The sequence below is a fragment of the Primulina tabacum genome, chromosome 6 (genome assembly GCF_025594145.1).
Source record: "Primulina tabacum isolate GXHZ01 chromosome 6, ASM2559414v2, whole genome shotgun sequence".
Classification (NCBI taxonomy): domain Eukaryota; kingdom Viridiplantae; phylum Streptophyta; class Magnoliopsida; order Lamiales; family Gesneriaceae; genus Primulina; species Primulina tabacum.
The window spans coordinates 32706471-32733483 of NC_134555.1; the positions used below are offsets into that span (position 1 = coordinate 32706471).

The 27013-nt window shown below is 36.9% G+C and overlaps 1 protein-coding gene and 1 pseudogene across 2 annotated transcripts; both read left to right on the forward strand.

Annotated features, from left to right (window-relative positions):
* LOC142550173 (uncharacterized) overlaps positions 1–27013 on the forward strand; it is a 110227-nt pseudogene that overhangs the window by 59944 nt on the left and 23270 nt on the right.
* Positions 22854–26366, forward strand: LOC142548139 (transcription factor bHLH61-like). Of its 2 annotated transcripts, none has more exons than XM_075656472.1 (4): positions 22854–23003; positions 24291–24416; positions 25271–25444; positions 26064–26366. In XM_075656472.1, exons 1-4 carry the CDS (start codon positions 22923–22925, stop codon positions 26133–26135), a joined length of 453 nt encoding a protein of 150 aa, XP_075512587.1. In that variant the 5' UTR covers positions 22854–22922; the 3' UTR covers positions 26136–26366. The 2 variants fall into 2 exon arrangements, with proteins under 2 accessions (XP_075512587.1, XP_075512588.1); XM_075656473.1 differs by having other exon boundaries at positions 25274–25444.

The window sequence follows — 27013 nt, forward strand, 5'->3', positions numbered from 1 at the left end:
CCGGTGCTTTTGCTCAAACTGTGAAAAATGAGAAAAAGGTTTTTGCTGCTGCCAAGACACAAAATGTGATAGAAGCCATCAATCGCAGAAACTACATTCTGGATCAAGCCAAACAGCAGAATATGGACACTGTTTTGAAAACATTGAAGTCAAATTTTGACTCTACTGGTCCTACTGGTTTTCATGATCAGAATGTCATTCAAATTTTGTCTGAGCAGCTGACAATTTTGTCTGAGCAAATTGTTACCAAGGATAAGGCTTTTTCTCAGCCTCCAAAATTTAATGTCAATACTGTCCCCGCCATATTGAAGACTCAGTCAGTTGAGGAACCGGCCAAAGCTTCTTCTGAAGTCAAGGTTTCTAGTATTCCTGCACCTCAAGAAGCTCCTACCCAATCTTCCTCACTTATCTCTGTTCATGATCTGGCATCGATTGATGAAGTGATCGAATCGATTGTGCAGACTCAAACCGCACAGGATGACACACTGCCAATTATTTCCACTTCTGCGGATCCTCCTCCAGTCCAATCCATTCCAAAATCTGCTACTGCTACTGCTACTTCTTCTTCATCTCTTCCAGAGCTTGAACATTTTTCAGAAGCTCATCAAGCTGAAATGGCAACTCTGTTGCCTACTTCACCTTCTGCTGTTGAGCCGAGAGCTATTACTGAATCTGCTGCTGATTTGCAACAACCAGAAACGAGGCCAACAGATCAAACTACTACTTCAGAAGGTCCTTCTGTTGAACCAGAACAAGCTTTTATCACTCAAGCAGAAGTTGCGCCTTCTACTGCTCTTACTATTTCTTCTCAGCATTCTCCTGAGCGCATCGCCAGAATGGAAGATATTAAGCAACGTGCTCTTGCAGAATCTCCTTCACCTTCTGAGACCTATGCTCTTGAATATGCCATGGAAACTCTTCAAAGAGGACTTCATAATCTATCTGAGATTGTCAAACAGCTCTCTTATGAACACAATGATCATAGAGGTCGCGTCAAATCTAGTCAAGAACGTATATCAGAAAAAGTCGCAAACACTAGCGACTCTTTGACGAGATTTGTTATCGAATTTAGTTTGTTCAAGAATGATAATTTCCACAATCAAGGTCTCATTTTGATTGGTCAAAGTGATCTCATCAAGACCGTATCTGATCATCACTTCTCAATTTCAGCAGTTTCTACCAAAGTCGAAGCCTTGGATTCGAAGCTGGAACTCCTTGATACCAAGATTGAATCTCAATTTCAATCTCTTACAAATATGTCAGACAGAGTTTCGAGCCAAGCACCATACTTGGAAATGCTGAATGCGGGAATCCAAACCCTCACAGGCCGAGTTGATGATCTAATCACTCAATTTAAAGAAAGTGATGCCAAAAAGGGGGAAGACGATAGAGCTGGAGATAGAACTGCTGGAGATAGAACTGGAGCGAGTAGCAGCAGACCTCATTCTTCTGGAAGGGATCAAAATCCAGATGAAGCTATTTTCAGAGATATTGGAACAAATTAGTTTTATTTTCTTGTCTTGATTTTCAGGATACTAATTGCTTTTATCTGTTTCTTAATCTGTTTTCTCAATTCTACTAACGTTTTAAGGGACATCTAGGTTTTGGCATCACCACAAAGGGAGAAATTGTTAGAACTAATTTTGTTGTGGAGATGCTAGTAAAAAACCAGTAGATGCTGGCTTAAGTACAAAACCAGTAGATGTAAATAAGCAGAAAACCAGAAGCACTTGTACCGCGCTAAAACCAGTAGCAGCACTTATCAAGTACTGCTTAATCTACTTAACAAATGACTTCTTAGCTAAAACCAGAACTAGAAGAAATACAAACTCGAAATAAACACTAGCAGAATTTTGCGTATCTCAAGTCTTTAAATATTACCGTTAATCTATTAACGTGATACTAGCATTTATTGCTTCATTAAATGCCATTAAATGTTGTACGGGAACTTTTAAGACGGCTTATCATTTTTGGTATGAACTGAGACTGATTGCTTTAATGTATTCTGCAGGGTCCATTTTCAGCAATAAAGCTGAACCACTGAAAAGTCAAAAGAGCCGTTCAGATTTTAGAACGTTGGATGAAGCCTATATATGGAGACGAAGCACTTTTTAACAAAAGAGAAGAGAACGAATCTCAATCAAAAATTTCATTCGAGCATCGCTAGAACTTTCAGTTTTCTCAAAAGCTCAACACTGAAAAAGCAGCACACGCTTCATTGCATACATTTGATCATTTGAGATCATTTTGTGCTAGCTATTTTCTTTATCTCTTCTTAAGCTATTCACTTCACTATCTCATTAATAAAAGAATTTGTAACTGGAAAAGAGTCCTTTCCAGAATTTAAGATTATTCAAGTAGTTGAGTTGTAAAACTAAGAGTTTCAGTAGGCGAAGGGTAAGTCCTGTTGGAGTGGATGTGTACAACTGTTGTACTGTATTCACCAAAGTCTTTTAGTGATATCTTCTGGAAATAGAAGAAGGAGAGACGTAGAAGATTCATCTTCGAACTTCCAGAAACAAACTTTGTGCCATCTACTGCTTTTCTGTTTTACTATTTTTCACCCACTAACCAACAGATCGTTTCCGCACATTATCTTGTGATCTGCTAGTCTTTAAACTTGAACAAAAAAAAAAACCGCTAGCATCTCTAACAGGATTCTAGCACATCATTCTGAAAAATCGATTAAGTTTGCCGTTGAGTTTATTCACCCCCCCCTCTAAACTCAACCCGATCCTCAACAAATTCATCGGTGTTTATATTCTTAGAACACGAGCTATTGCAGATCATTGAGAATATTGTGTTTGAAGTACCCTCGTACGTAGGTGCCCTCACATGATCCCTCACATGATCCATCACGAATATTGTGTTTGAAGTACCCTCGTACGTAGGTGCCCTCACATGATCCATCATTGAGAATATTGTGTTTGAAATAGCGATGCTTCGTCTTTGCGAGTTCTTCAAAAAATTATCTCTTTTTTTTCTCGTATCTCGTTCGTCTCTCTTTTTTCTCAAGTGAAACAATTATTTTTCAATATATATAGACTTGTGTTGATCTTGTTAAGATCCTTGAATTGATTCCTACAAAATAAGGAAAGTGGTTTTTCATTATAAACAAATTCTTTTAAATATTAAAGATCAAATCTAGAGTTTAAGAAATTCAATATTCTAAAAAGACAAAACTCTTATGCAAAATCTAATAAAAAAGGAAAAGAATTTAGTAGATAAATTGTTTCTTATAAAGCAAGATACATTTCCTTTCATAGGAAAAAAATGGAAAATTACAGGATTTATTAGATAAAATAAAAAGGTGCAGATGAGACTAGTCAAGACCTCCGATTGAAAATACTTCACTGTATCGAAAGTAAGCCTAATATATCAAGTTTCCATATAGTGACGAAAGTAGAAATTTGAAGACCAGAAGAATAATGAGTCCAAAAATGAATATGAATGTATCATCTTTTTTTTTTATTTATTCCTGAAGTTTAATTTATTTCGAAAATTCTTAGCAACTTACGGTTTCAAAAAGAAACGAAAAAAGAAAAGATAAAAAGAAGGAAAAAGAATTATTAAAATGAACGTAAAGTATCTCATATTAAAATGAAAGCAATGTTTTCAAAGTCCAAAAATTATTTCACACACCAAAAAAAAAAAAAATTGAAGATAGCCACGCATGCTTAAAATGAAGCATGGAGCAATTGCAGTTCAATGCTCACCAGTATTTTGCACATTCTATAAGAAAAATATTCGATTGGGTTATGTAAATTAACATATATTCGTGTTCTGAAAATTTAATTAATAAAAATTTGGTTTTAGTGCAATAAGATGTATTTGTTTCCCTTTTAATCTCATGTACGTGACTTTTTAATCAAATATTTTTTAAAAATTTTAAAATTTACTATAAATCTTACATTTCATAAATAACTGAATCACCATTAACAATAATCAAATCATATTCTCATTAAGAAGCTTTCCCTGCAGCCTGGATAAAAATAAATTTGTTCAAAATCTTAATGTATTAAAAAAACATAAACATGGGATAATAGAATGATGTATATAATAAAGATAAGAAATTTTAGAAATACGGATAACAGAACGATGAATAACTCAATTATTCAGCCAAACACTTGTCCGAATCGGGATGTTTAATCATTGTTACCATACCTCTTTTTATTGTCGATAGCAGACAACAATCTCTTATATTTGTCTCATGATTTCACACTTTCAGATTTCTTTTCCAAAATGATATTTGTAAAAACTTATATTTTACCCATTTTTAATTATGTAGCTAATCGTTTTTTTGGTTTAATCAACTTTAGAGACCGATTATTTTTCATCAAAAAATTTCCGAATTTTTATGTTTATATCCTTCTCAAAAAAACAAAAAATTTATTTAAACATACATTTTATATAAACAGTGTGATCTCAAATTCCATACATAATACGTGTTTGTTTTTGTTTAAAATTATATCCAATTTTGTCTCAATTTCGTTTCAAATTTCATCTCACACATTTATTTTAAAAAATACATTTGGAAAACCTTGTTCTCTCTTGTAGTGAAATGAATATTATTGTTTACGATGTCCCTTTTCGAAGCTCTATTCTATGTATTTAATAATCAATCAGTCGCCTCGATTCACTTTTAAGTATGATAATATCACAAAAATGAACATTATTTTGTTTTTTTTAATTTCAATAACCAAAGAAGCTTAACTATTATTCTTTATTAGTTTGCTATATAAAATTTAAAGACAAAAACTTATGTGAGACGGTTTCACGGGTCGTATTTTGTGATATTGATCTTTTATTTGGGTTATCTATGAAAAAAATTACTTTTTATGTTAAGATTATTACTTTTTATTGTGAATATCGGTAGGGTTCACCTGTCTCACAGATAAAGATTCGTGAGACCGTATCATGAGAGAGCTGTTCAAATTTAAATTAAATTGAAATAATTTCGATAATCCATGTACTAATTTAACAACCCACCAAAAGCTCTTACCAAAGTTTGAATGATTAAATCAATCACTTTTTGTTAGGAAACTACAAATATTATTATATAATAATAAATGCAAAAGGGCGAACAAGGATTAGAAGGGGATAGTTTACAGAGTTATGACAGAGGAGGAGTGGCACGTGTAGAAAGAGAGTGGAAGAAGACAAAATGACGGCTGTTCGAAGAGGGAGCTCCTCATTCCCCATGAGGGGTGTTTGGATCCTTCCAAAATTCCCCGAATTATTAAGAAGAAAACCATCCCTATTTGATGATTCCTTCACTTTTTCCCGATATATTTTTTTTATACAAACAAACAAACAATAATTGCATATACATTGTTCCCACTCCCCAATCCAAGCCATGATCACGAGCTCGTTGTTTTTCTCATCTTGACTTGATTAGTCATCTACGATTTTTTTTAATAAAAAAAAAAACATCTTGAAAATTGATGTTATATTAACTTCTGTCTATTAAGTTTCTCTATTTTAATTGGGGTTTTAGTCTATTATTATTCGTCAAACTTTGGTCATGATGTATTTGATTTTTTCATTTAGTCATTGATTAAATTAAGTCATAAAATTATAAATAGTTTTGCAACTTATTTTAGTAAAATATATCGAATGCATGTGTTCGGTCGTTAGTTTTAGTTTTCTATATTTAATGCTACATCCCCATCATTTGTCTGATAACTCGATAATGTTTGTAATGTATGATATCTCTATATAATAAAACTTTGTACAAACTCATTTCGACTTAGACTTATATATTTCCTGATCGGAACTCCTAGCGCACTCTCAGTTGAAAGCCGCAACCTCATAATCTGCATAATATTTAACATCTCTTATGTCAAGACTACAAACACAATCTTTAATATATATATTTGTGTGAAGACTATAACTCAATTATTCTCAAAGCTCAACTATCTTTTGTGTGAGTGCTTGTGTTTGTGAGGAAATTAATCCATTATAATGTATATACTCTCAATTGTATCCTGACACACAAAGGTAAAAGCTCTTACTGAGCTAATGTATCTATTTAGACTTTCCTTCTCAGGCTTGTTATCATTCTAGCTTGTTTTTCTTTTATATAGATTGTTCATGCTTTGAATTCACATCAAAGCTTGTTGTTTGATCTTCAAAGGGTTGTATTTATGATATCCAAGAATGAAATGAACGTTTTAAACAAGAATATGACATTTTGGAAAAAAAATTGTACTGTTTCTGACATTTAAACAACCATATTTTACTTTCTGACCACTTTTTGATATCAGGATGGAGGCTAGAATTTTGGAGTGGTCCGGTCGGAATTGAGCGGCTAGACTTCCATAGCGGTCTGTCCACTTGGATTCGAGCAGCTTGAGTTTGAGATGCTGGATTTTGAGTAAAGTCTAGCTAGTATCTTCTCTTTGTTATAACTCTTGATTCGTCGAGTCGATTTCTGGTCAAAGTGATAAACATGAAAGTTGTAACTATTTTCTTTAGCTTTTCACATAATCAAAAATCACTCAAAGCAAAGTTTTTAAGAGAGATATGCTCGACATACTGGCACTTATCATATTTAGTCGTTTGTTGTATCCACGACTTTTGGCTGGAAATTTTGGTATCCGGTCAGCATAGATAAAGTCCAAACTAACCCGATCGGATTGAAATATGGCTTCTATATAATTAAGTGCTTTCCAACTGTCCGGTCTCTATTCATTTGAATAACTGGTTTGTGACATATGAGCAAAATACCAGAGCTGATCATGTCTAGCCGTTTGTTGTATCCATGACTTCCAGGTTGATCTTGCAACCACTATTTCAAATAGATAACATCTGAACTAGCCTATCCGGTGTGCAGTATGAATAAAATTGAGATCTTTGTTGGTCATTTAGATCACTGAACTATGAGATATCACCGAACTATTTAAGCTCGCCATAGTGAAATTGAAGTTCTAGCTTCCAACTTTATATAGCAACTTCAAACTTGAGTAAATATGTTAGAAACACAATAACAAGTCTTGTTGTGAGGCCCGGGGCCGAAGAGGGCAGGGGGTGATCGCCGGTGCCATGAGGTTGCACGGACAATGAGCGGCTCATGGCAGGCTTCTAGGTGGAGGGAACATGAATGAACTGATCCCACATCGGAATGAGAGGGATTCCGAGACTGTTCAATGTAATGGACTGCACAGTTGAAGAGGGCTTAAAAGATTTGATTTGTATTACTCATATCACGAATGTACATCTTCTTTTCGGTAGCTCATCACATAAGAACTCCAAAATTAAGCGTGCTTGATTTGGGAAAATTTTGGAAATGGGTGACCTCCTGGGAAGTTTCCTAGGGTGCTTGTGAGTGAGGACATAAGCACGCTGAAAAGACTCGTCGTCTTGATACAGTGAGGACAGTCGTCAAATCTGGGGCGTTATAGTTGGTATCAAAGCCGACCTCTCTTAGTACGGTGTGGTTCGGGAACGAACCAAGCGGAAGCTGGTGGGCATGTGAGGCCCGGGGCCGAAGAGGACGGAGGGTGATCGCCGGTGCCATGAGGTTGCACGGACAATGAGCGGCTCCTGGCAGGCTTCTAGGTGAAGGGAACATGAATGAACCGATCCCACACCGGAATGAGAGGGATTCCGAGACTGTTCAATGTAATGGACTGCACAGTTGAAGAGGGCTTAAAAGATTTGATTTGTACTACTCATATCACGAAGGTGCATCTTCTTTTCGTAGCTAATCACATAAGAACTCCAAAGTTAAGCGTGCTTGACTTAGGGAAATTTTGGGATGGGTGACCTCCTGGAAGTTTCCTAGGGTGCGTGTGAGTGATGACATAAGCACGCTGGAAATACTCGTCTTGATACAGTGAGGACAGTCGTCATATCTGGGGCGTTATAGTTGGTATCAGAGCCGACCTCTCTTAGTACGGTGTAGTTCGGGGACGAACCAAGCGGAAGCTGGTGGGCATGTGAGGCCCGGGGCCGAAGAGGGCGGGGGGTGATCGCCGGTGCCATGAGTTTGCACGGACAATGAGCGGCTCCTGGCAGGCTTCTAGGTGGAGGGAACATGAATGAACTGATCCCACATCGGAATGAGAGGGATTCCGAGACTATTCAATGTAATGGACTGCACAGTTGAAGATGGCTTAAAAGATTTGATTTGTACTACTCATATCACGAAGGTGCATCTTCTTTTCGGTAGCTCATCACATAAGAACTCCAAAGTTTAAGCGTGCTTGACTTGGGGAAATTTTGGGATGGGTGACCTCCTGGGAAGTTTCCTAGGGTGCGTGTGAGTGAGGACATAAGCACGCTGGAAAGACTTGTCTTGATACAGTGAGGACAGTTGTCAAATCTGGGGCGTTATACTTTTTATCATCAAAATCAAGAGTATTAATATTTCTGCTTCCCAACATTAGTAATCTTTCCAATTGATTTTTAAAAAGCTTATAAAATATCTAGAGTTCTTAATTTCATATAGTCTCTAAATTTTCACATAAAAAATATTTTATTTGAAAAATTGAATTTCTTGCATGCATGGGAACAAGATTAATAATTCTCACCTAGCAATATTGATGGTCTTAATTCAACGAGTACACTGAAAAATGAAAATGCACTAATTGTTTTTCAGGGAATCCATTGTTTGATATCCACTCAGTTCATATTGGTTAACTCTCGGGCTTAACACAGTAGTTTTCAAACCACGTTAATCGGGTAAACCCCTCTAGACAAGCCTTACATGACAGGCTCGACAGAGAAAGTGTGTAGGACATACAGTTTGTCGTTTTACCAAAAGTTATAATCTGTGTCAATGTGCAACTCAAATTTTTAAATCATACAACACTCCAAGCGTCATGGTTCGACCGCTTTTTAGGTAGAAACAATTATTGCACGTAAACAACTACCTCCAAATAATCGCACTTTCTTACACTCAATGAGAATCGAAGTCTGACCTTGGCTTTGAGGTCAATTGTAAGACCGATCTTTTATCATTTTACAAAAAATTATAACTAGTGGTAATTGTTAGAGCTGTAAAAGAGCCGAATCGAGCTGAATATGTAGTGAACTAGCTCGGTTTGTTTATATTCTTAGTAATGGTGCAACTCAGATCTTTTAAACTATACATTAGTCCAAGCGCCATGGTTCGGTCACTCTCTGAACATAGGCAATTTTTGAACATCAACAATATATATCCCAATGATTTTACTTCTTACAATTAATGAGAATTGAACCCGTGATCTTAACTCTCATACAATTGTAGAACTGAGCATTTTCCGCTTTATCAAAAACTATAGCTAGTGCTAATGGTGAAACTCAAATATTTTAAATCATCTGTATCCCAAGTGTTACTGTTCGATCGCTATCTAATTAAGCAGAGAAAATTATTACACCTCAACAATCTCTCTCCCAATAATTTCAATTCTGCAATCAATGAGAATCAAATTCGTGATCTTGGCTTGATACTAATTACAAAACCGATCTTTTGCCTTTTTACCAAAAGTTATAGTTATTGACAATGATGCAACTTAAATCTTTTAAACTATACAACAGCCCAAACGCCATAGAATTCTTTGAAATCATACATCATAATCGTCACGGTTCGATCGCTCTTTAAGCAGAGACAATTCTTGTACACCAACAAAGTATCGATAAGAAAAACATGAAAGTTGTAACTATTTTCTTTAGCTTTTCACATAATCAAAAATCACTCAAAGCAAAGTTTTTAAGAGAGATATGCTCGACATACTGGCACTTATCATATTTAGTCGTTTGTTGTATCCACGACTTTTGGCTGGAAATTTTGGTATCCGGTCAGCATAGATAAAGTCCAAACTAACCCGATCGGATTGAAATATGGCTTCTATATAATTAAGTGCTTTCCAACTGTCCGGTCTCTATTCATTTGAATAACTGGTTTGTGACATATGAGCAAAATACCAGAGCTGATCATGTCTAGCCGTTTGTTGTATCCATGACTTCCAGGTTGATCTTGCAACCACTATTTCAAATAGATAACATCTGAACTAGCCTATCCGGTGTGCAGTATGAATAAAATTGAGATCTTTGTTGGTCATTTAGATCACTGAACTATGAGATATCACCGAACTATTTAAGCTCGCCATAGTGAAATTGAAGTTCTAGCTTCCAACTTTATATAGCAACTTCAAACTTGAGTAAATATGTTAGAAACACAATAACAAGTCTTGTTGTGAGGCCCGGGGCCGAAGAGGGCAGGGGGTGATCGCCGGTGCCATGAGGTTGCACGGACAATGAGCGGCTCATGGCAGGCTTCTAGGTGGAGGGAACATGAATGAACTGATCCCACATCGGAATGAGAGGGATTCCGAGACTGTTCAATGTAATGGACTGCACAGTTGAAGAGGGCTTAAAAGATTTGATTTGTATTACTCATATCACGAATGTACATCTTCTTTTCGGTAGCTCATCACATAAGAACTCCAAAATTAAGCGTGCTTGATTTGGGAAAATTTTGGGATGGGTGACCTCCTGGGAAGTTTCCTAGGGTGCTTGTGAGTGAGGACATAAGCACGCTGAAAAGACTCGTCGTCTTGATACAGTGAGGACAGTCGTCAAATCTGGGGCGTTATAGTTGGTATCAAAGCCGACCTCTCTTAGTACGGTGTGGTTCGGGAACGAACCAAGCGGAAGCTGGTGGGCATGTGAGGCCCGGGGCCGAAGAGGACGGAGGGTGATCGCCGGTGCCATGAGGTTGCACGGACAATGAGCGGCTCCTGGCAGGCTTCTAGGTGAAGGGAACATGAATGAACCGATCCCACACCGGAATGAGAGGGATTCCGAGACTGTTCAATGTAATGGACTGCACAGTTGAAGAGGGCTTAAAAGATTTGATTTGTACTACTCATATCACGAAGGTGCATCTTCTTTTCGTAGCTAATCACATAAGAACTCCAAAGTTAAGCGTGCTTGACTTAGGGAAATTTTGGGATGGGTGACCTCCTGGAAGTTTCCTAGGGTGCGTGTGAGTGATGACATAAGCACGCTGGAAATACTCGTCTTGATACAGTGAGGACAGTCGTCATATCTGGGGCGTTATAGTTGGTATCAGAGCCGACCTCTCTTAGTACGGTGTAGTTCGGGGACGAACCAAGCGGAAGCTGGTGGGCATGTGAGGCCCGGGGCCGAAGAGGGCGGGGGGTGATCGCCTGTGCCATGAGTTTGCACGGACAATGAGCGGCTCCTGGCTGAGTGGCTCCTGGCAGGCTTCTAGGTGGAGGGAACATGAATGAACCGATCCCACACCGGAATGAGAGGGATTCCGAGACTGTTCAATGTAATGGACTGCACAGTTGAAGAGGGCTTAAAAGATTTGATTTGTACTACTCATATCACGAAGGTGCATCTTCTTTTCGGTAGCTCATCACATAAGAACTCCAAAGTTTAAGCGTGCTTGACTTGGGGAAATTTTGGGATGGGTGACCTCCTGGGAAGTTTCCTAAGGTGCGTGTGAGTGAGGACATAAGCACGCTGGAAAGACTTGTCTTGATACAGTGAGGACAGTTGTCAAATCTGGGGCGTTATACTTTTTATCATCAAAATCAAGAGTATTAATATTTCTGCTTCCCAACATTAGTAATCTTTCCAATTGATTTTTAAAAAGCTTATAAAATATCTAGAGTTCTTAATTTCATATAGTCTCTAAATTTTCACATAAAAAATATTTTATCTGAAAAATTGAATTTCTTGCATGCATGGGAACAAGATTAATAATTCTCACCTAGCAATATTGATGGTCTTAATTCAACGAGTACACTGAAAAATGAAAATGCACTAATTGTTTTTCAGGGAATCCATTGTTTGATATCCACTCAGTTCATATTGGTTAACTCTCGGGCTTAACACAGTAGTTTTCAAACCACGTTAATCGGGTAAACCCCTCTAGACAAGCCTTACATGACAGGCTCGACAGAGAAAGTGTGTAGGACATACAGTTTGTCGTTTTACCAAAAGTTATAATCTGTGTCAATGTGCAACTCAAATTTTTAAATCATACAACACTCCAAGCGTCATGGTTCGACCGCTTTTTAGGTAGAAACAATTATTGCACGTAAACAACTACCTCCAAATAATCGCACTTTCTTACACTCAATGAGAATCGAAGTCTGACCTTGGCTTTGAGGTCAATTGTAAGACCGATCTTTTATCATTTTACAAAAAATTATAACTAGTGGTAATTGTTAGAGCTGTAAAAGAGCCGAATCGAGCTGAATATGTAGTGAACTAGCTCGGTTTGTTTATATTCTTAGTAATGGTGCAACTCAGATCTTTTAAACTATACATTAGTCCAAGCGCCATGGTTCGGTCACTCTCTGAACATAGGCAATTTTTGAACATCAACAATATATATCCCAATGATTTTACTTCTTACAATTAATGAGAATTGAACCCGTGATCTTAACTCTCATACAATTGTAGAACTGAGCATTTTCCGCTTTATCAAAAACTATAGCTAGTGCTAATGGTGAAACTCAAATATTTTAAATCATCTGTATCCCAAGTGTTACTGTTCGATCGCTATCTAATTAAGCAGAGAAAATTATTACACCTCAACAATCTCTCTCCCAATAATTTCAATTCTGCAATCAATGAGAATCAAATTCGTGATCTTGGCTTGATACTAATTACAAAACCGATCTTTTGCCTTTTTACCAAAAGTTATAGTTATTGACAATGATGCAACTTAAATCTTTTAAACTATACAACAGCCCAAACGCCATAGAATTCTTTGAAATCATACATCATAATCGTCACGGTTCGATCGCTCTTTAAGCAGAGACAATTCTTGTACACCAACAAAGTATCGATAAGAAAAACATGAAAGTTGTAACTATTTTCTTTAGCTTTTCACATAATCAAAAATCACTCAAAGCAAAGTTTTTAAGAGAGATATGCTCGACATACTGGCACTTATCATATTTAGTCGTTTGTTGTATCCACGACTTTTGGCTGGAAATTTTGGTATCCGGTCAGCATAGATAAAGTCCAAACTAACCCGATCGGATTGAAATATGGCTTCTATATAATTAAGTGCTTTCCAACTGTCCGGTCTCTATTCATTTGAATAACTGGTTTGTGACATATGAGCAAAATACCAGAGCTGATCATGTCTAGCCGTTTGTTGTATCCATGACTTCCAGGTTGATCTTGCAACCACTATTTCAAATAGATAACATCTGAACTAGCCTATCCGGTGTGCAGTATGAATAAAATTGAGATCTTTGTTGGTCATTTAGATCACTGAACTATGAGATATCACCGAACTATTTAAGCTCGCCATAGTGAAATTGAAGTTCTAGCTTCCAACTTTATATAGCAACTTCAAACTTGAGTAAATATGTTAGAAACACAATAACAAGTCTTGTTGTGAGGCCCGGGGCCGAAGAGGGCAGGGGGTGATCGCCGGTGCCATGAGGTTGCACGGACAATGAGCGGCTCATGGCAGGCTTCTAGGTGGAGGGAACATGAATGAACTGATCCCACATCGGAATGAGAGGGATTCCGAGACTGTTCAATGTAATGGACTGCACAGTTGAAGAGGGCTTAAAAGATTTGATTTGTATTACTCATATCACGAATGTACATCTTCTTTTCGGTAGCTCATCACATAAGAACTCCAAAATTAAGCGTGCTTGATTTGGGAAAATTTTGGGATGGGTGACCTCCTGGGAAGTTTCCTAGGGTGCTTGTGAGTGAGGACATAAGCACGCTGAAAAGACTCGTCGTCTTGATACAGTGAGGACAGTCGTCAAATCTGGGGCGTTATAGTTGGTATCAAAGCCGACCTCTCTTAGTACGGTGTGGTTCGGGAACGAACCAAGCGGAAGCTGGTGGGCATGTGAGGCCCGGGGCCGAAGAGGACGGAGGGTGATCGCCGGTGCCATGAGGTTGCACGGACAATGAGCGGCTCCTGGCAGGCTTCTAGGTGAAGGGAACATGAATGAACCGATCCCACACCGGAATGAGAGGGATTCCGAGACTGTTCAATGTAATGGACTGCACAGTTGAAGAGGGCTTAAAAGATTTGATTTGTACTACTCATATCACGAAGGTGCATCTTCTTTTCGTAGCTAATCACATAAGAACTCCAAAGTTAAGCGTGCTTGACTTAGGGAAATTTTGGGATGGGTGACCTCCTGGAAGTTTCCTAGGGTGCGTGTGAGTGATGACATAAGCACGCTGGAAATACTCGTCTTGATACAGTGAGGACAGTCGTCATATCTGGGGCGTTATAGTTGGTATCAGAGCCGACCTCTCTTAGTACGGTGTAGTTCGGGGACGAACCAAGCGGAAGCTGGTGGGCATGTGAGGCCCGGGGCCGAAGAGGGCGGGGGGTGATCGCCTGTGCCATGAGTTTGCACGGACAATGAGCGGCTCCTGGCTGAGTGGCTCCTGGCAGGCTTCTAGGTGGAGGGAACATGAATGAACCGATCCCACACCGGAATGAGAGGGATTCCGAGACTGTTCAATGTAATGGACTGCACAGTTGAAGAGGGCTTAAAAGATTTGATTTGTACTACTCATATCACGAAGGTGCATCTTCTTTTCGGTAGCTCATCACATAAGAACTCCAAAGTTTAAGCGTGCTTGACTTGGGGAAATTTTGGGATGGGTGACCTCCTGGGAAGTTTCCTAAGGTGCGTGTGAGTGAGGACATAAGCACGCTGGAAAGACTTGTCTTGATACAGTGAGGACAGTTGTCAAATCTGGGGCGTTATACTTTTTATCATCAAAATCAAGAGTATTAATATTTCTGCTTCCCAACATTAGTAATCTTTCCAATTGATTTTTAAAAAGCTTATAAAATATCTAGAGTTCTTAATTTCATATAGTCTCTAAATTTTCACATAAAAAATATTTTATCTGAAAAATTGAATTTCTTGCATGCATGGGAACAAGATTAATAATTCTCACCTAGCAATATTGATGGTCTTAATTCAACGAGTACACTGAAAAATGAAAATGCACTAATTGTTTTTCAGGGAATCCATTGTTTGATATCCACTCAGTTCATATTGGTTAACTCTCGGGCTTAACACAGTAGTTTTCAAACCACGTTAATCGGGTAAACCCCTCTAGACAAGCCTTACATGACAGGCTCGACAGAGAAAGTGTGTAGGACATACAGTTTGTCGTTTTACCAAAAGTTATAATCTGTGTCAATGTGCAACTCAAATTTTTAAATCATACAACACTCCAAGCGTCATGGTTCGACCGCTTTTTAGGTAGAAACAATTATTGCACGTAAACAACTACCTCCAAATAATCGCACTTTCTTACACTCAATGAGAATCGAAGTCTGACCTTGGCTTTGAGGTCAATTGTAAGACCGATCTTTTATCATTTTACAAAAAATTATAACTAGTGGTAATTGTTAGAGCTGTAAAAGAGCCGAATCGAGCTGAATATGTAGTGAACTAGCTCGGTTTGTTTATATTCTTAGTAATGGTGCAACTCAGATCTTTTAAACTATACATTAGTCCAAGCGCCATGGTTCGGTCACTCTCTGAACATAGGCAATTTTTGAACATCAACAATATATATCCCAATGATTTTACTTCTTACAATTAATGAGAATTGAACCCGTGATCTTAACTCTCATACAATTGTAGAACTGAGCATTTTCCGCTTTATCAAAAACTATAGCTAGTGCTAATGGTGAAACTCAAATATTTTAAATCATCTGTATCCCAAGTGTTACTGTTCGATCGCTATCTAATTAAGCAGAGAAAATTATTACACCTCAACAATCTCTCTCCCAATAATTTCAATTCTGCAATCAATGAGAATCAAATTCGTGATCTTGGCTTGATACTAATTACAAAACCGATCTTTTGCCTTTTTACCAAAAGTTATAGTTATTGACAATGATGCAACTTAAATCTTTTAAACTATACAACAGCCCAAACGCCATAGAATTCTTTGAAATCATACATCATAATCGTCACGGTTCGATCGCTCTTTAAGCAGAGACAATTCTTGTACACCAACAAAGTATCGATAAGAAAAACATGAAAGTTGTAACTATTTTCTTTAGCTTTTCACATAATCAAAAATCACTCAAAGCAAAGTTTTTAAGAGAGATATGCTCGACATACTGGCACTTATCATATTTAGTCGTTTGTTGTATCCACGACTTTTGGCTGGAAATTTTGGTATCCGGTCAGCATAGATAAAGTCCAAACTAACCCGATCGGATTGAAATATGGCTTCTATATAATTAAGTGCTTTCCAACTGTCCGGTCTCTATTCATTTGAATAACTGGTTTGTGACATATGAGCAAAATACCAGAGCTGATCATGTCTAGCCGTTTGTTGTATCCATGACTTCCAGGTTGATCTTGCAACCACTATTTCAAATAGATAACATCTGAACTAGCCTATCCGGTGTGCAGTATGAATAAAATTGAGATCTTTGTTGGTCATTTAGATCACTGAACTATGAGATATCACCGAACTATTTAAGCTCGCCATAGTGAAATTGAAGTTCTAGCTTCCAACTTTATATAGCAACTTCAAACTTGAGTAAATATGTTAGAAACACAATAACAAGTCTTGTTGTGAGGCCCGGGGCCGAAGAGGGCAGGGGGTGATCGCCGGTGCCATGAGGTTGCACGGACAATGAGCGGCTCATGGCAGGCTTCTAGGTGGAGGGAACATGAATGAACTGATCCCACATCGGAATGAGAGGGATTCCGAGACTGTTCAATGTAATGGACTGCACAGTTGAAGAGGGCTTAAAAGATTTGATTTGTATTACTCATATCACGAATGTACATCTTCTTTTCGGTAGCTCATCACATAAGAACTCCAAAATTAAGCGTGCTTGATTTGGGAAAATTTTGGGATGGGTGACCTCCTGGGAAGTTTCCTAGGGTGCTTGTGAGTGAGGACATAAGCACGCTGAAAAGACTCGTCGTCTTGATACAGTGAGGACAGTCGTCAAATCTGGGGCGTTATAGTTGGTATCAAAGCCGACCTCTCTTAGTACGGTGTGGTTCGGGAACGAACCAAGCGGAAGCTGGTGGGCATGTGAGGCCCGGGGCCGAAGAGGACGGAGGGTGATCGCCGGTGCCATGAGGTTGCACGGACAATGAGCGGCTCCTGGCAGGCTTCTAGGTGAAGGGAACATGAATGAACCGATCCCACACCGGAATGAGAGGGATTCCGAGACTGTTCAATGTAATGGACTGCACAGTTGAAGAGGGCTTAAAAGATTTGATTTGTACTACTCATATCACGAAGGTGCATCTTCTTTTCGTAGCTAATCACATAAGAACTCCAAAGTTAAGCGTGCTTGACTTAGGGAAATTTTGGGATGGGTGACCTCCTGGAAGTTTCCTAGGGTGCGTGTGAGTGATGACATAAGCACGCTGGAAATACTCGTCTTGATACAGTGAGGACAGTCGTCATATCTGGGGCGTTATAGTTGGTATCAGAGCCGACCTCTCTTAGTACGGTGTAGTTCGGGGACGAACCAAGCGGAAGCTGGTGGGCATGTGAGGCTCGGGGCCGAAGAGGGCGGGGGGTGATCGCCTGTGCCATGAGTTTGCACGGACAATGAGCGGCTCCTGGCTGAGTGGCTCCTGGCAGGCTTCTAGGTGGAGGGAACATGAATGAACCGATCCCACACCGGAATGAGAGGGATTCCGAGACTGTTCAATGTAATGGACTGCACAGTTGAAGAGGGCTTAAAAGATTTGATTTGTACTACTCATATCACGAAGGTGCATCTTCTTTTCGGTAGCTCATCACATAAGAACTCCAAAGTTTAAGCGTGCTTGACTTGGGGAAATTTTGGGATGGGTGACCTCCTGGGAAGTTTCCTAAGGTGCGTGTGAGTGAGGACATAAGCACGCTGGAAAGACTTGTCTTGATACAGTGAGGACAGTTGTCAAATCTGGGGCGTTATACTTTTTATCATCAAAATCAAGAGTATTAATATTTCTGCTTCCCAACATTAGTAATCTTTCCAATTGATTTTTAAAAAGCTTATAAAATATCTAGAGTTCTTAATTTCATATAGTCTCTAAATTTTCACATAAAAAATATTTTATCTGAAAAATTGAATTTCTTGCATGCATGGGAACAAGATTAATAATTCTCACCTAGCAATATTGATGGTCTTAATTCAACGAGTACACTGAAAAATGAAAATGCACTAATTGTTTTTCAGGGAATCCATTGTTTGATATCCACTCAGTTCATATTGGTTAACTCTCGGGCTTAACACAGTAGTTTTCAAACCACGTTAATCGGGTAAACCCCTCTAGACAAGCCTTACATGACAGGCTCGACAGAGAAAGTGTGTAGGACATACAGTTTGTCGTTTTACCAAAAGTTATAATCTGTGTCAATGTGCAACTCAAATTTTTAAATCATACAACACTCCAAGCGTCATGGTTCGACCGCTTTTTAGGTAGAAACAATTATTGCACGTAAACAACTACCTCCAAATAATCGCACTTTCTTACACTCAATGAGAATCGAAGTCTGACCTTGGCTTTGAGGTCAATTGTAAGACCGATCTTTTATCATTTTACAAAAAATTATAACTAGTGGTAATTGTTAGAGCTGTAAAAGAGCCGAATCGAGCTGAATATGTAGTGAACTAGCTCGGTTTGTTTATATTCTTAGTAATGGTGCAACTCAGATCTTTTAAACTATACATTAGTCCAAGCGCCATGGTTCGGTCACTCTCTGAACATAGGCAATTTTTGAACATCAACAATATATATCCCAATGATTTTACTTCTTACAATTAATGAGAATTGAACCCGTGATCTTAACTCTCATACAATTGTAGAACTGAGCATTTTCCGCTTTATCAAAAACTATAGCTAGTGCTAATGGTGAAACTCAAATATTTTAAATCATCTGTATCCCAAGTGTTACTGTTCGATCGCTATCTAATTAAGCAGAGAAAATTATTACACCTCAACAATCTCTCTCCCAATAATTTCAATTCTGCAATCAATGAGAATCAAATTCGTGATCTTGGCTTGATACTAATTACAAAACCGATCTTTTGCCTTTTTACCAAAAGTTATAGTTATTGACAATGATGCAACTTAAATCTTTTAAACTATACAACAGCCCAAACGCCATAGAATTCTTTGAAATCATACATCATAATCGTCACGGTTCGATCGCTCTTTAAGCAGAGACAATTCTTGTACACCAACAAAGTATCGATAAGAAAAACATGAAAGTTGTAACTATTTTCTTTAGCTTTTCACATAATCAAAAATCACTCAAAGCAAAGTTTTTAAGAGAGATATGCTCGACATACTGGCACTTATCATATTTAGTCGTTTGTTGTATCCACGACTTTTGGCTGGAAATTTTGGTATCCGGTCATCATAGATAAAGTCCAAACTAACCCGATCGGATTGAAATATGGCTTCTATATAATTAAGTGCTTTCCAACTGTCCGGTCTCTATTCATTTGAATAACTGGTTTGTGACATATGAGCAAAATACCAGAGCTGATCATGTCTAGCCGTTTGTTGTATCCATGACTTCCAGGTTGATCTTGCAACCACTATTTCAAATAGATAACATCTGAACTAGCCTATCCGGTGTGCAGTATGAATAAAATTGAGATCTTTGTTGGTCATTTAGATCACTGAACTATGAGATATCACCGAACTATTTAAGCTCGCCATAGTGAAATTGAAGTTCTAGCTTCCAACTTTATATAGCAACTTCAAACTTGAGTAAATATGTTAGAAACACAATAACAAGTCTTGTTGTGAGGCCCGGGGCCGAAGAGGGCAGGGGGTGATCGCCGGTGCCATGAGGTTGCACGGACAATGAGCGGCTCATGGCAGGCTTCTAGGTGGAGGGAACATGAATGAACTGATCCCACATCGGAATGAGAGGGATTCCGAGACTGTTCAATGTAATGGACTGCACAGTTGAAGAGGGCTTAAAAGATTTGATTTGTATTACTCATATCACGAATGTACATCTTCTTTTCGGTAGCTCATCACATAAGAACTCCAAAATTAAGCGTGCTTGATTTGGGAAAATTTTGGGATGGGTGACCTCCTGGGAAGTTTCCTAGGGTGCTTGTGAGTGAGGACATAAGCACGCTGAAAAGACTCGTCGTCTTGATACAGTGAGGACAGTCGTCAAATCTGGGGCGTTATAGTTGGTATCAAAGCCGACCTCTCTTAGTACGGTGTGGTTCGGGAACGAACCAAGCGGAAGCTGGTGGGCATGTGAGGCCCGGGGCCGAAGAGGACGGAGGGTGATCGCCGGTGCCATGAGGTTGCACGGACAATGAGCGGCTCCTGGCAGGCTTCTAGGTGAAGGGAACATGAATGAACCGATCCCACACCAGAATGAGAGGGATTCCGAGACTGTTCAATGTAATGGACTGCACAGTTGAAGAGGGCTTAAAAGATTTGATTTGTACTACTCATATCACGAAGGTGCATCTTCTTTTCGTAGCTAATCACATAAGAACTCCAAAGTTAAGCGTGCTTGACTTAGGGAAATTTTGGGATGGGTGACCTCCTGGAAGTTTCCTAGGGTGCGTGTGAGTGATGACATAAGCACGCTGGAAATACTCGTCTTGATACAGTGAGGACAGTCGTCATATCTGGGGCGTTATAGTTGGTATCAGAGCCGACCTCTCTTAGTACGGTGTAGTTCGGGGACGAACCAAGCGGAAGCTGGTGGGCATGTGAGGCCCGGGGCCGAAGAGGGCGGGGGGTGATCGCCTGTGCCATGAGTTTGCACGGACAATGAGCGGCTCCTGGCTGAGTAGCTCCTGGCAGGCTTCTAGGTGGAGGGAACATGAATGAACCGATCCCACACCGGAATGAGAGGGATTCCGAGACTGTTCAATGTAATGGACTGCACAGTTGAAGAGGGCTTAAAAGATTTGATTTGTACTACTCATATCACGAAGGTGCATCTTCTTTTCGGTAGCTCATCACATAAGAACTCCAAAGTTTAAGCGTGCTTGACTCGGGGAAATTTTGGGATGGGTGACCTCCTGGGAAGTTTCCTAAGGTGCGTGTGAGTGAGGACATAAGCACGCTGAAAAGACTTGTCTTGATACAGTGAGGACAGTTGTCAAATCTGGGGCGTTATACTTTTTATCATCAAAATCAAGAGTATTAATATTTCTGCTTCCCAACATTAGTAATCTTTCCAATTGATTTTTAAAAAGCTTATAAAATATCTAGAGTTCTTAATTTCATATAGTCTCTAAATTTTCACATAAAAAATATTTTATCTGAAAAATTGAATTTCTTGCATGCATGGGAACAAGATTAATAATTCTCACCTAGCAATATTGATGGTCTTAATTCAACGAGTACACTGAAAAATGAAAATGCACTAATTGTTTTTCAGGGAATCCATTGTTTGATATCCACTCAGTTCATATTGGTTAACTCTCGGGCTTAACACAGTAGTTTTCAAACCACGTTAATCGGGTAAACCCCTCTAGACAAGCCTTACATGACAGGCTCGACAGAGAAAGTGTGTAGGACATACAGTTTGTCGTTTTACCAAAAGTTATAATCTGTGTCAATGTGCAACTCAAATTTTTAAATCATACAACACTCCAAGCGTCATGGTTCGACCGCTTTTTAGGTAGAAACAATTATTGCACGTAAACAACTACCTCCAAATAATCGCACTTTCTTACACTCAATGAGAATCGAAGTCTGACCTTGGCTTTGAGGTCAATTGTAAGACCGATCTTTTATCATTTTACAAAAAATTATAACTAGTGGTAATTGTTAGAGCTGTAAAAGAGCCGAATCGAGCTGAATATGTAGTGAACTAGCTCGGTTTGTTTATATTCTTAGTAATGGTGCAACTCAGATTTTTTAAACTATACATTAGTCCAAGCGCCATGGTTCGGTCACTCTCTGAACATAGGCAATTTTTGAACATCAACAATATATATCCCAATGATTTTACTTCTTACAATTAATGAGAATTGAACCCGTGATCTTAACTCTCATACAATTGTAGAACTGAGCATTTTCCGCTTTATCAAAAACTATAGCTAGTGCTAATGGTGAAACTCAAATATTTTAAATCATCTGTATCCCAAGTGTTACTGTTCGATCGCTATCTAATTAAGCAGAGAAAATTATTACACCTCAACAATCTCTCTCCCAATAATTTCAATTCTGCAATCAATGAGAATCAAATTCGTGATCTTAGCTTGATACTAATTACAAAACCGATCTTTTGCCTTTTTACCAAAAGTTATAGTTATTGACAATGATGCAACTTAAATCTTTTAAACTATACAACAGCCCAAACGCCATAGAATTCTTTGAAATCATACATCATAATCGTCACGGTTCGATCGCTCTTTAAGCAGAGACAATTCTTGTACACCAACAAAGTATCGATAAGAAAAATCGAAATCATGACCTTTTAGCCCTGCATTTATCTTCTCCACCAACTCAACTCCCCAGTGGAGCGAAAATGCAATAATTGTTTTTTATCCAAGGAAGGCAATAATAATTCTTACCTAGAAATATTGATGGCCTCAATTCAACGAGTATGCTGAAAATAAGAAAATGCATTACGGTTGTAGTGTAACCAAGAAAGGCAATAACCACCAACTTTTTTAAATATAATATATTAGACATAGAACATCTTTCTTAAATAAATTGATTGGACTCACATATAAATCACGTAGGGCTCAATCAAACAATTATTAAAAAATTGGCATCCTGTTGCTTGCAGATTAACATAAAAAAAAAAAAATTAAAAATAATGAATTCTCCGAGGGGAAAACAACACTTTCCTTGCACGGCCTCCTCATACTCACTCTTTGATATTTTGGGAAGCAAACAAAAAATGAAGTTGATTTAAAGGCTGTAGCTCTTCACAACTCTCACAAAGAATTAAATCGAAATTAAGAAGTCGAAATGGTTTCGAGGGCGCGAAAGAGAGAAGCAGTTCTTCATGATAAGCTGCAGCGTCTTCGTGCAATCACTCATTCTCATGCAGTAATTTTATTCATTTCCTTCCTTTTTTTTAAATACAATCTTCCATTTTCAATCATTTCTTGAATGTATATACAATTTGTTATAATTTCCAGCGTATATATGAATCAATCATATTATATAATTTGATATAAATATAGAGTTTTTACATTAAAATTCTCAGTGTCCGTAGTTTGGATTACTGATCAAGAGCAAACTCCTGGATTTTGATTATACATATATAGATGTATATCTATATATGTATCTATGTACTTTTGAAAAAATAAAATTTTATGGGCAGAAGTTAATATATCTCTTTGTAATTAGATTGTTTTTTTATTTGAATGAGACTCCTAATTAATCGATCGGGTTCCCATTTTTAGCTACCAACTAGAAATTTTGCTAAAAATATACTGATATTTTCTCTCATAAAATATAACATATATAGTGATCAAATTTGAAATTTTACACCTTAGTCGATGAAATATTAGCAAATTTACAATTTTGTTTACATATATAGCAACTGTGGTAGTTACTCCTGTTTCGGCCCTCTACAGAATGATAAAATATTTAATGTTTCAAGTTGGTAAATATAAAGAATTTTGTACGAAAGCCACCGTATTAATTATATAATTACAGATTGTAATTACTCCAACGTACTTGTGTTTTCAATCTAACTTTTGAATCTTCAAGATTCAGGTCTTAATTTTTTTAGTAGAGTATTTATACAAAAAAATAATTTTTTTTTTAAATTCAAATGAACTATTCTATCTTCTTAGCAGCAGATTTTAGTATATTTTCTTGGTCAGTATGTCTTCATTGGTAAATACTATCAGAGCTTGTGACCCAAATTGGGTCTCGCCCGAAAAGATTCCGTTGCGACATATGTGGTATAATTTATTTATAAGAATTTTTTCAGATGTGTGTGTGTGTTTATATATATATATATAAACATTGATCTACATTAATGATATCATTTTTACACTTGATAAGGGAGGTGTCGAATACGTGAAAAATACAGGCGAGGGGAGGTGAATCCAAATATCCCTCCAGGAAGATGGGATTGATATGATTTTGCATACATATTTATACATAAAAAAAGTTAAGGTTTAATTTGTGGTTTATGTGTGTAAGCTAGCTGGTCATTTTCCTCTTATTATTGATTTGAAATATGGTGAATTCTTCTCATCTGTATGTGGTTTTTTTACTGGTTTCGACCGATTTTTCGCGTAAACCTTTTTCAATATTTAGTATAACTATTTTTACTTGTATAAAACCGATTTAGCAATAACTTTAATTATATTTTGACAGATGAACGAAGCCTCAATAGTATTGGATGCTTCAAATTACATCAAAGAGTTGAAGCATAAAGTAGACAGACTCAACCAAGACATAGCAACTGCACAATGTTCAAACAATCACATTAATCCGTGCGCAGTAATACTTCTAAACCTTTCTCTATTACCATTTATACCTTATTTTGTTATTCTATGTACATCCCTCTATTTAATTTCCCATTCATATATTTCTACTTTTTTAAAATTAACTCGAATATAATTGTCTCTTTACGATTTTGATATTATCAAAAGTAGCATATATATATATTTCATATTATCAAATCATTTGTAAAACACATCATCAACTCGACTAACTATTTAACGTGAAAATAATATAATATATGGTCAAGGTGATAATTTTTCATTACTTTCAAATATTATGTTTGGATTTAAAAATTCGATCGAATATGTGAAAAAAATTTCTTTGAAAGAAAACTAAATTGTTTAACTGGATATAAATATAATGAGCTAAAAATTATTTAAATCTAAATGAAACTAATTTAAATAAATCAAATGATTTTTTATTGGAAATTTCTCAAACGACCAGATCAAGAGTAAGCATTAATATTCTCCATGTAGAAAAGATTCAGTATACCAACAAACAACAAAACAATAAATTTTAAGATTCTAAAATAATTTCTCTTGAATTTATCAAAATATATATTTAATACATTAATTTTGGTCAAATTAAAAGTTTGACCCCCAACAAATAAACCAATGATTCCAAGACAAAGAGGATAATAAAATATTTATTCGGTTTTTAAATCTAGAATTACGTTAAGTACTTTTGAATAGATTCTTTCATTCAATTGTTTATATTTATATTTTAAATGAAAAATATATAGATAATATTTTACTTAATTTTTTTTATGTGCAATACGTACCTTGTGCAATCAATGTTGCACTTTCATTAATTAATTTCAATTTGTTTCTAAATTATTATATTATATGCAGCAGGTGACTGTAGAAGCCCTAGAGAAGGGCTTTTTAGTAAATGTGCACGCATGGAAAAGCTTCCCGGGGCTTCTGGTTTACATATTGGAAACATTTGAAGATATAGGGCTCACTGTTGTGGAAGCTAGGGTTTCTTGTGCTGATAACTTCCATTTACAAGCCATCGGTGGAGAAGTAAGAAAATTATCCGATATATATTCTTTTGTTATTTATTTACGGATCGCGATTCACACATCGTCTACGTAGTCGAGGAAAAAATGAAAGGATATATAACAAAATCCGAGATGTTATAGATTTTTGAAATTGCGGAGAGTGCCTTACGCAACGACGATTCATATTCAATTTATGATCAAAATTAAAGAGGATCGGTCCTACAAACACTTATTTCTTTGTGTTAACGCATCCTATAACTTGCAGAATTTAACATGTGTTTGACAAAAAATTTGATATATATATACTCACAAATTTTTATACAATTATCCTAAGTTTAGGTCATTAGGACTATGAGTTTATAAATGATCATGTCTTCTGCTTAGTACTATGAATATATTGTGAACTAGAAGGTTAATTAAAAAAATAAAAAAAACTAAGTCATGTATGCTAATATGCTTGAATTTTTCCTAATATATTTTAAGTATATGTTTCAAATTTTAAATTATCCAACCCAACATTATTAAATTTTAGAACGAATTTATATTTTAATCGCCCATTAAGTTTTTAGCATATTCAATGATAAACAAGGAAGTAAAACTCGTTCTTTTACTGATAAAATGGTGTTATAAATTCATGACAGAATGACGAAGATGAAGAAAGAATTAATGCCCCGGTGGTGAAACGAAGAATCTCGAATGCTATCAAGAATTAGACCGAAAATAATAAATAAGATCAGAAAGCCAACATATATGGCATGCTATATATATATATATATTATATATATGTTATTTTTTGTGCAGGCATTTATAATATATATCTTCATATGTTGCTTTAATCTATACTATTTTATCAAGTTTGAGGCACTTAGATTAAATAACTTTGGTGTCATGGTCTGTTTTATTAATTATATATATTAATAAAATTTTAATGTAAGTTATATGTAGTTCAGTGGATAGAATTATTGTCAATTGGGGTTAGGTTATAGGTTCAATTCCTACTGAGGTCATTTTTTTATTCTTTTATTTTTCAATTTATTTTTTGATTTATATATCAAAATTACAGTATAGTCCCTCACTATTTCTTATAATTATATTTTGATCCTCATTTATATATAAATAAAATGTATTAAAAAAAATGTTATACAAGCATGCAACGCGTGCATCGGTGTACTAGTTTTGATTATATATTAGGCATCTATAATATGCGATCAAATATCACAAATTTTGAAGGAAATTCCAATATCACAAATGAATCTTCATGATGACTGAGTGAATCGGGTCTAAGTGCGGTGGGCAATCACACCAGGTTGAGTTACCTTCGGTCATGATATATTGGATTTTTAGATGAAATGTGCCCGGGCTTTGATATGTCTGCACACTTTTAAGAGAGAGAACATTGGTGGGGCGCCGAAGTATTCTCCGGTGTGGTCACTTCGATGTTCAAGTTTGCTAATTGATTCCTCTTTTTCTTTTTGGATAGATAGAGTGTATGCGTATTTATTGCAAGATTACCTGAATGCCTGATTTGTCAAACGAACCTGATATTGATTGGGGAGAATTCAATTATGATTTTTGTTTTCAGTACCCAACT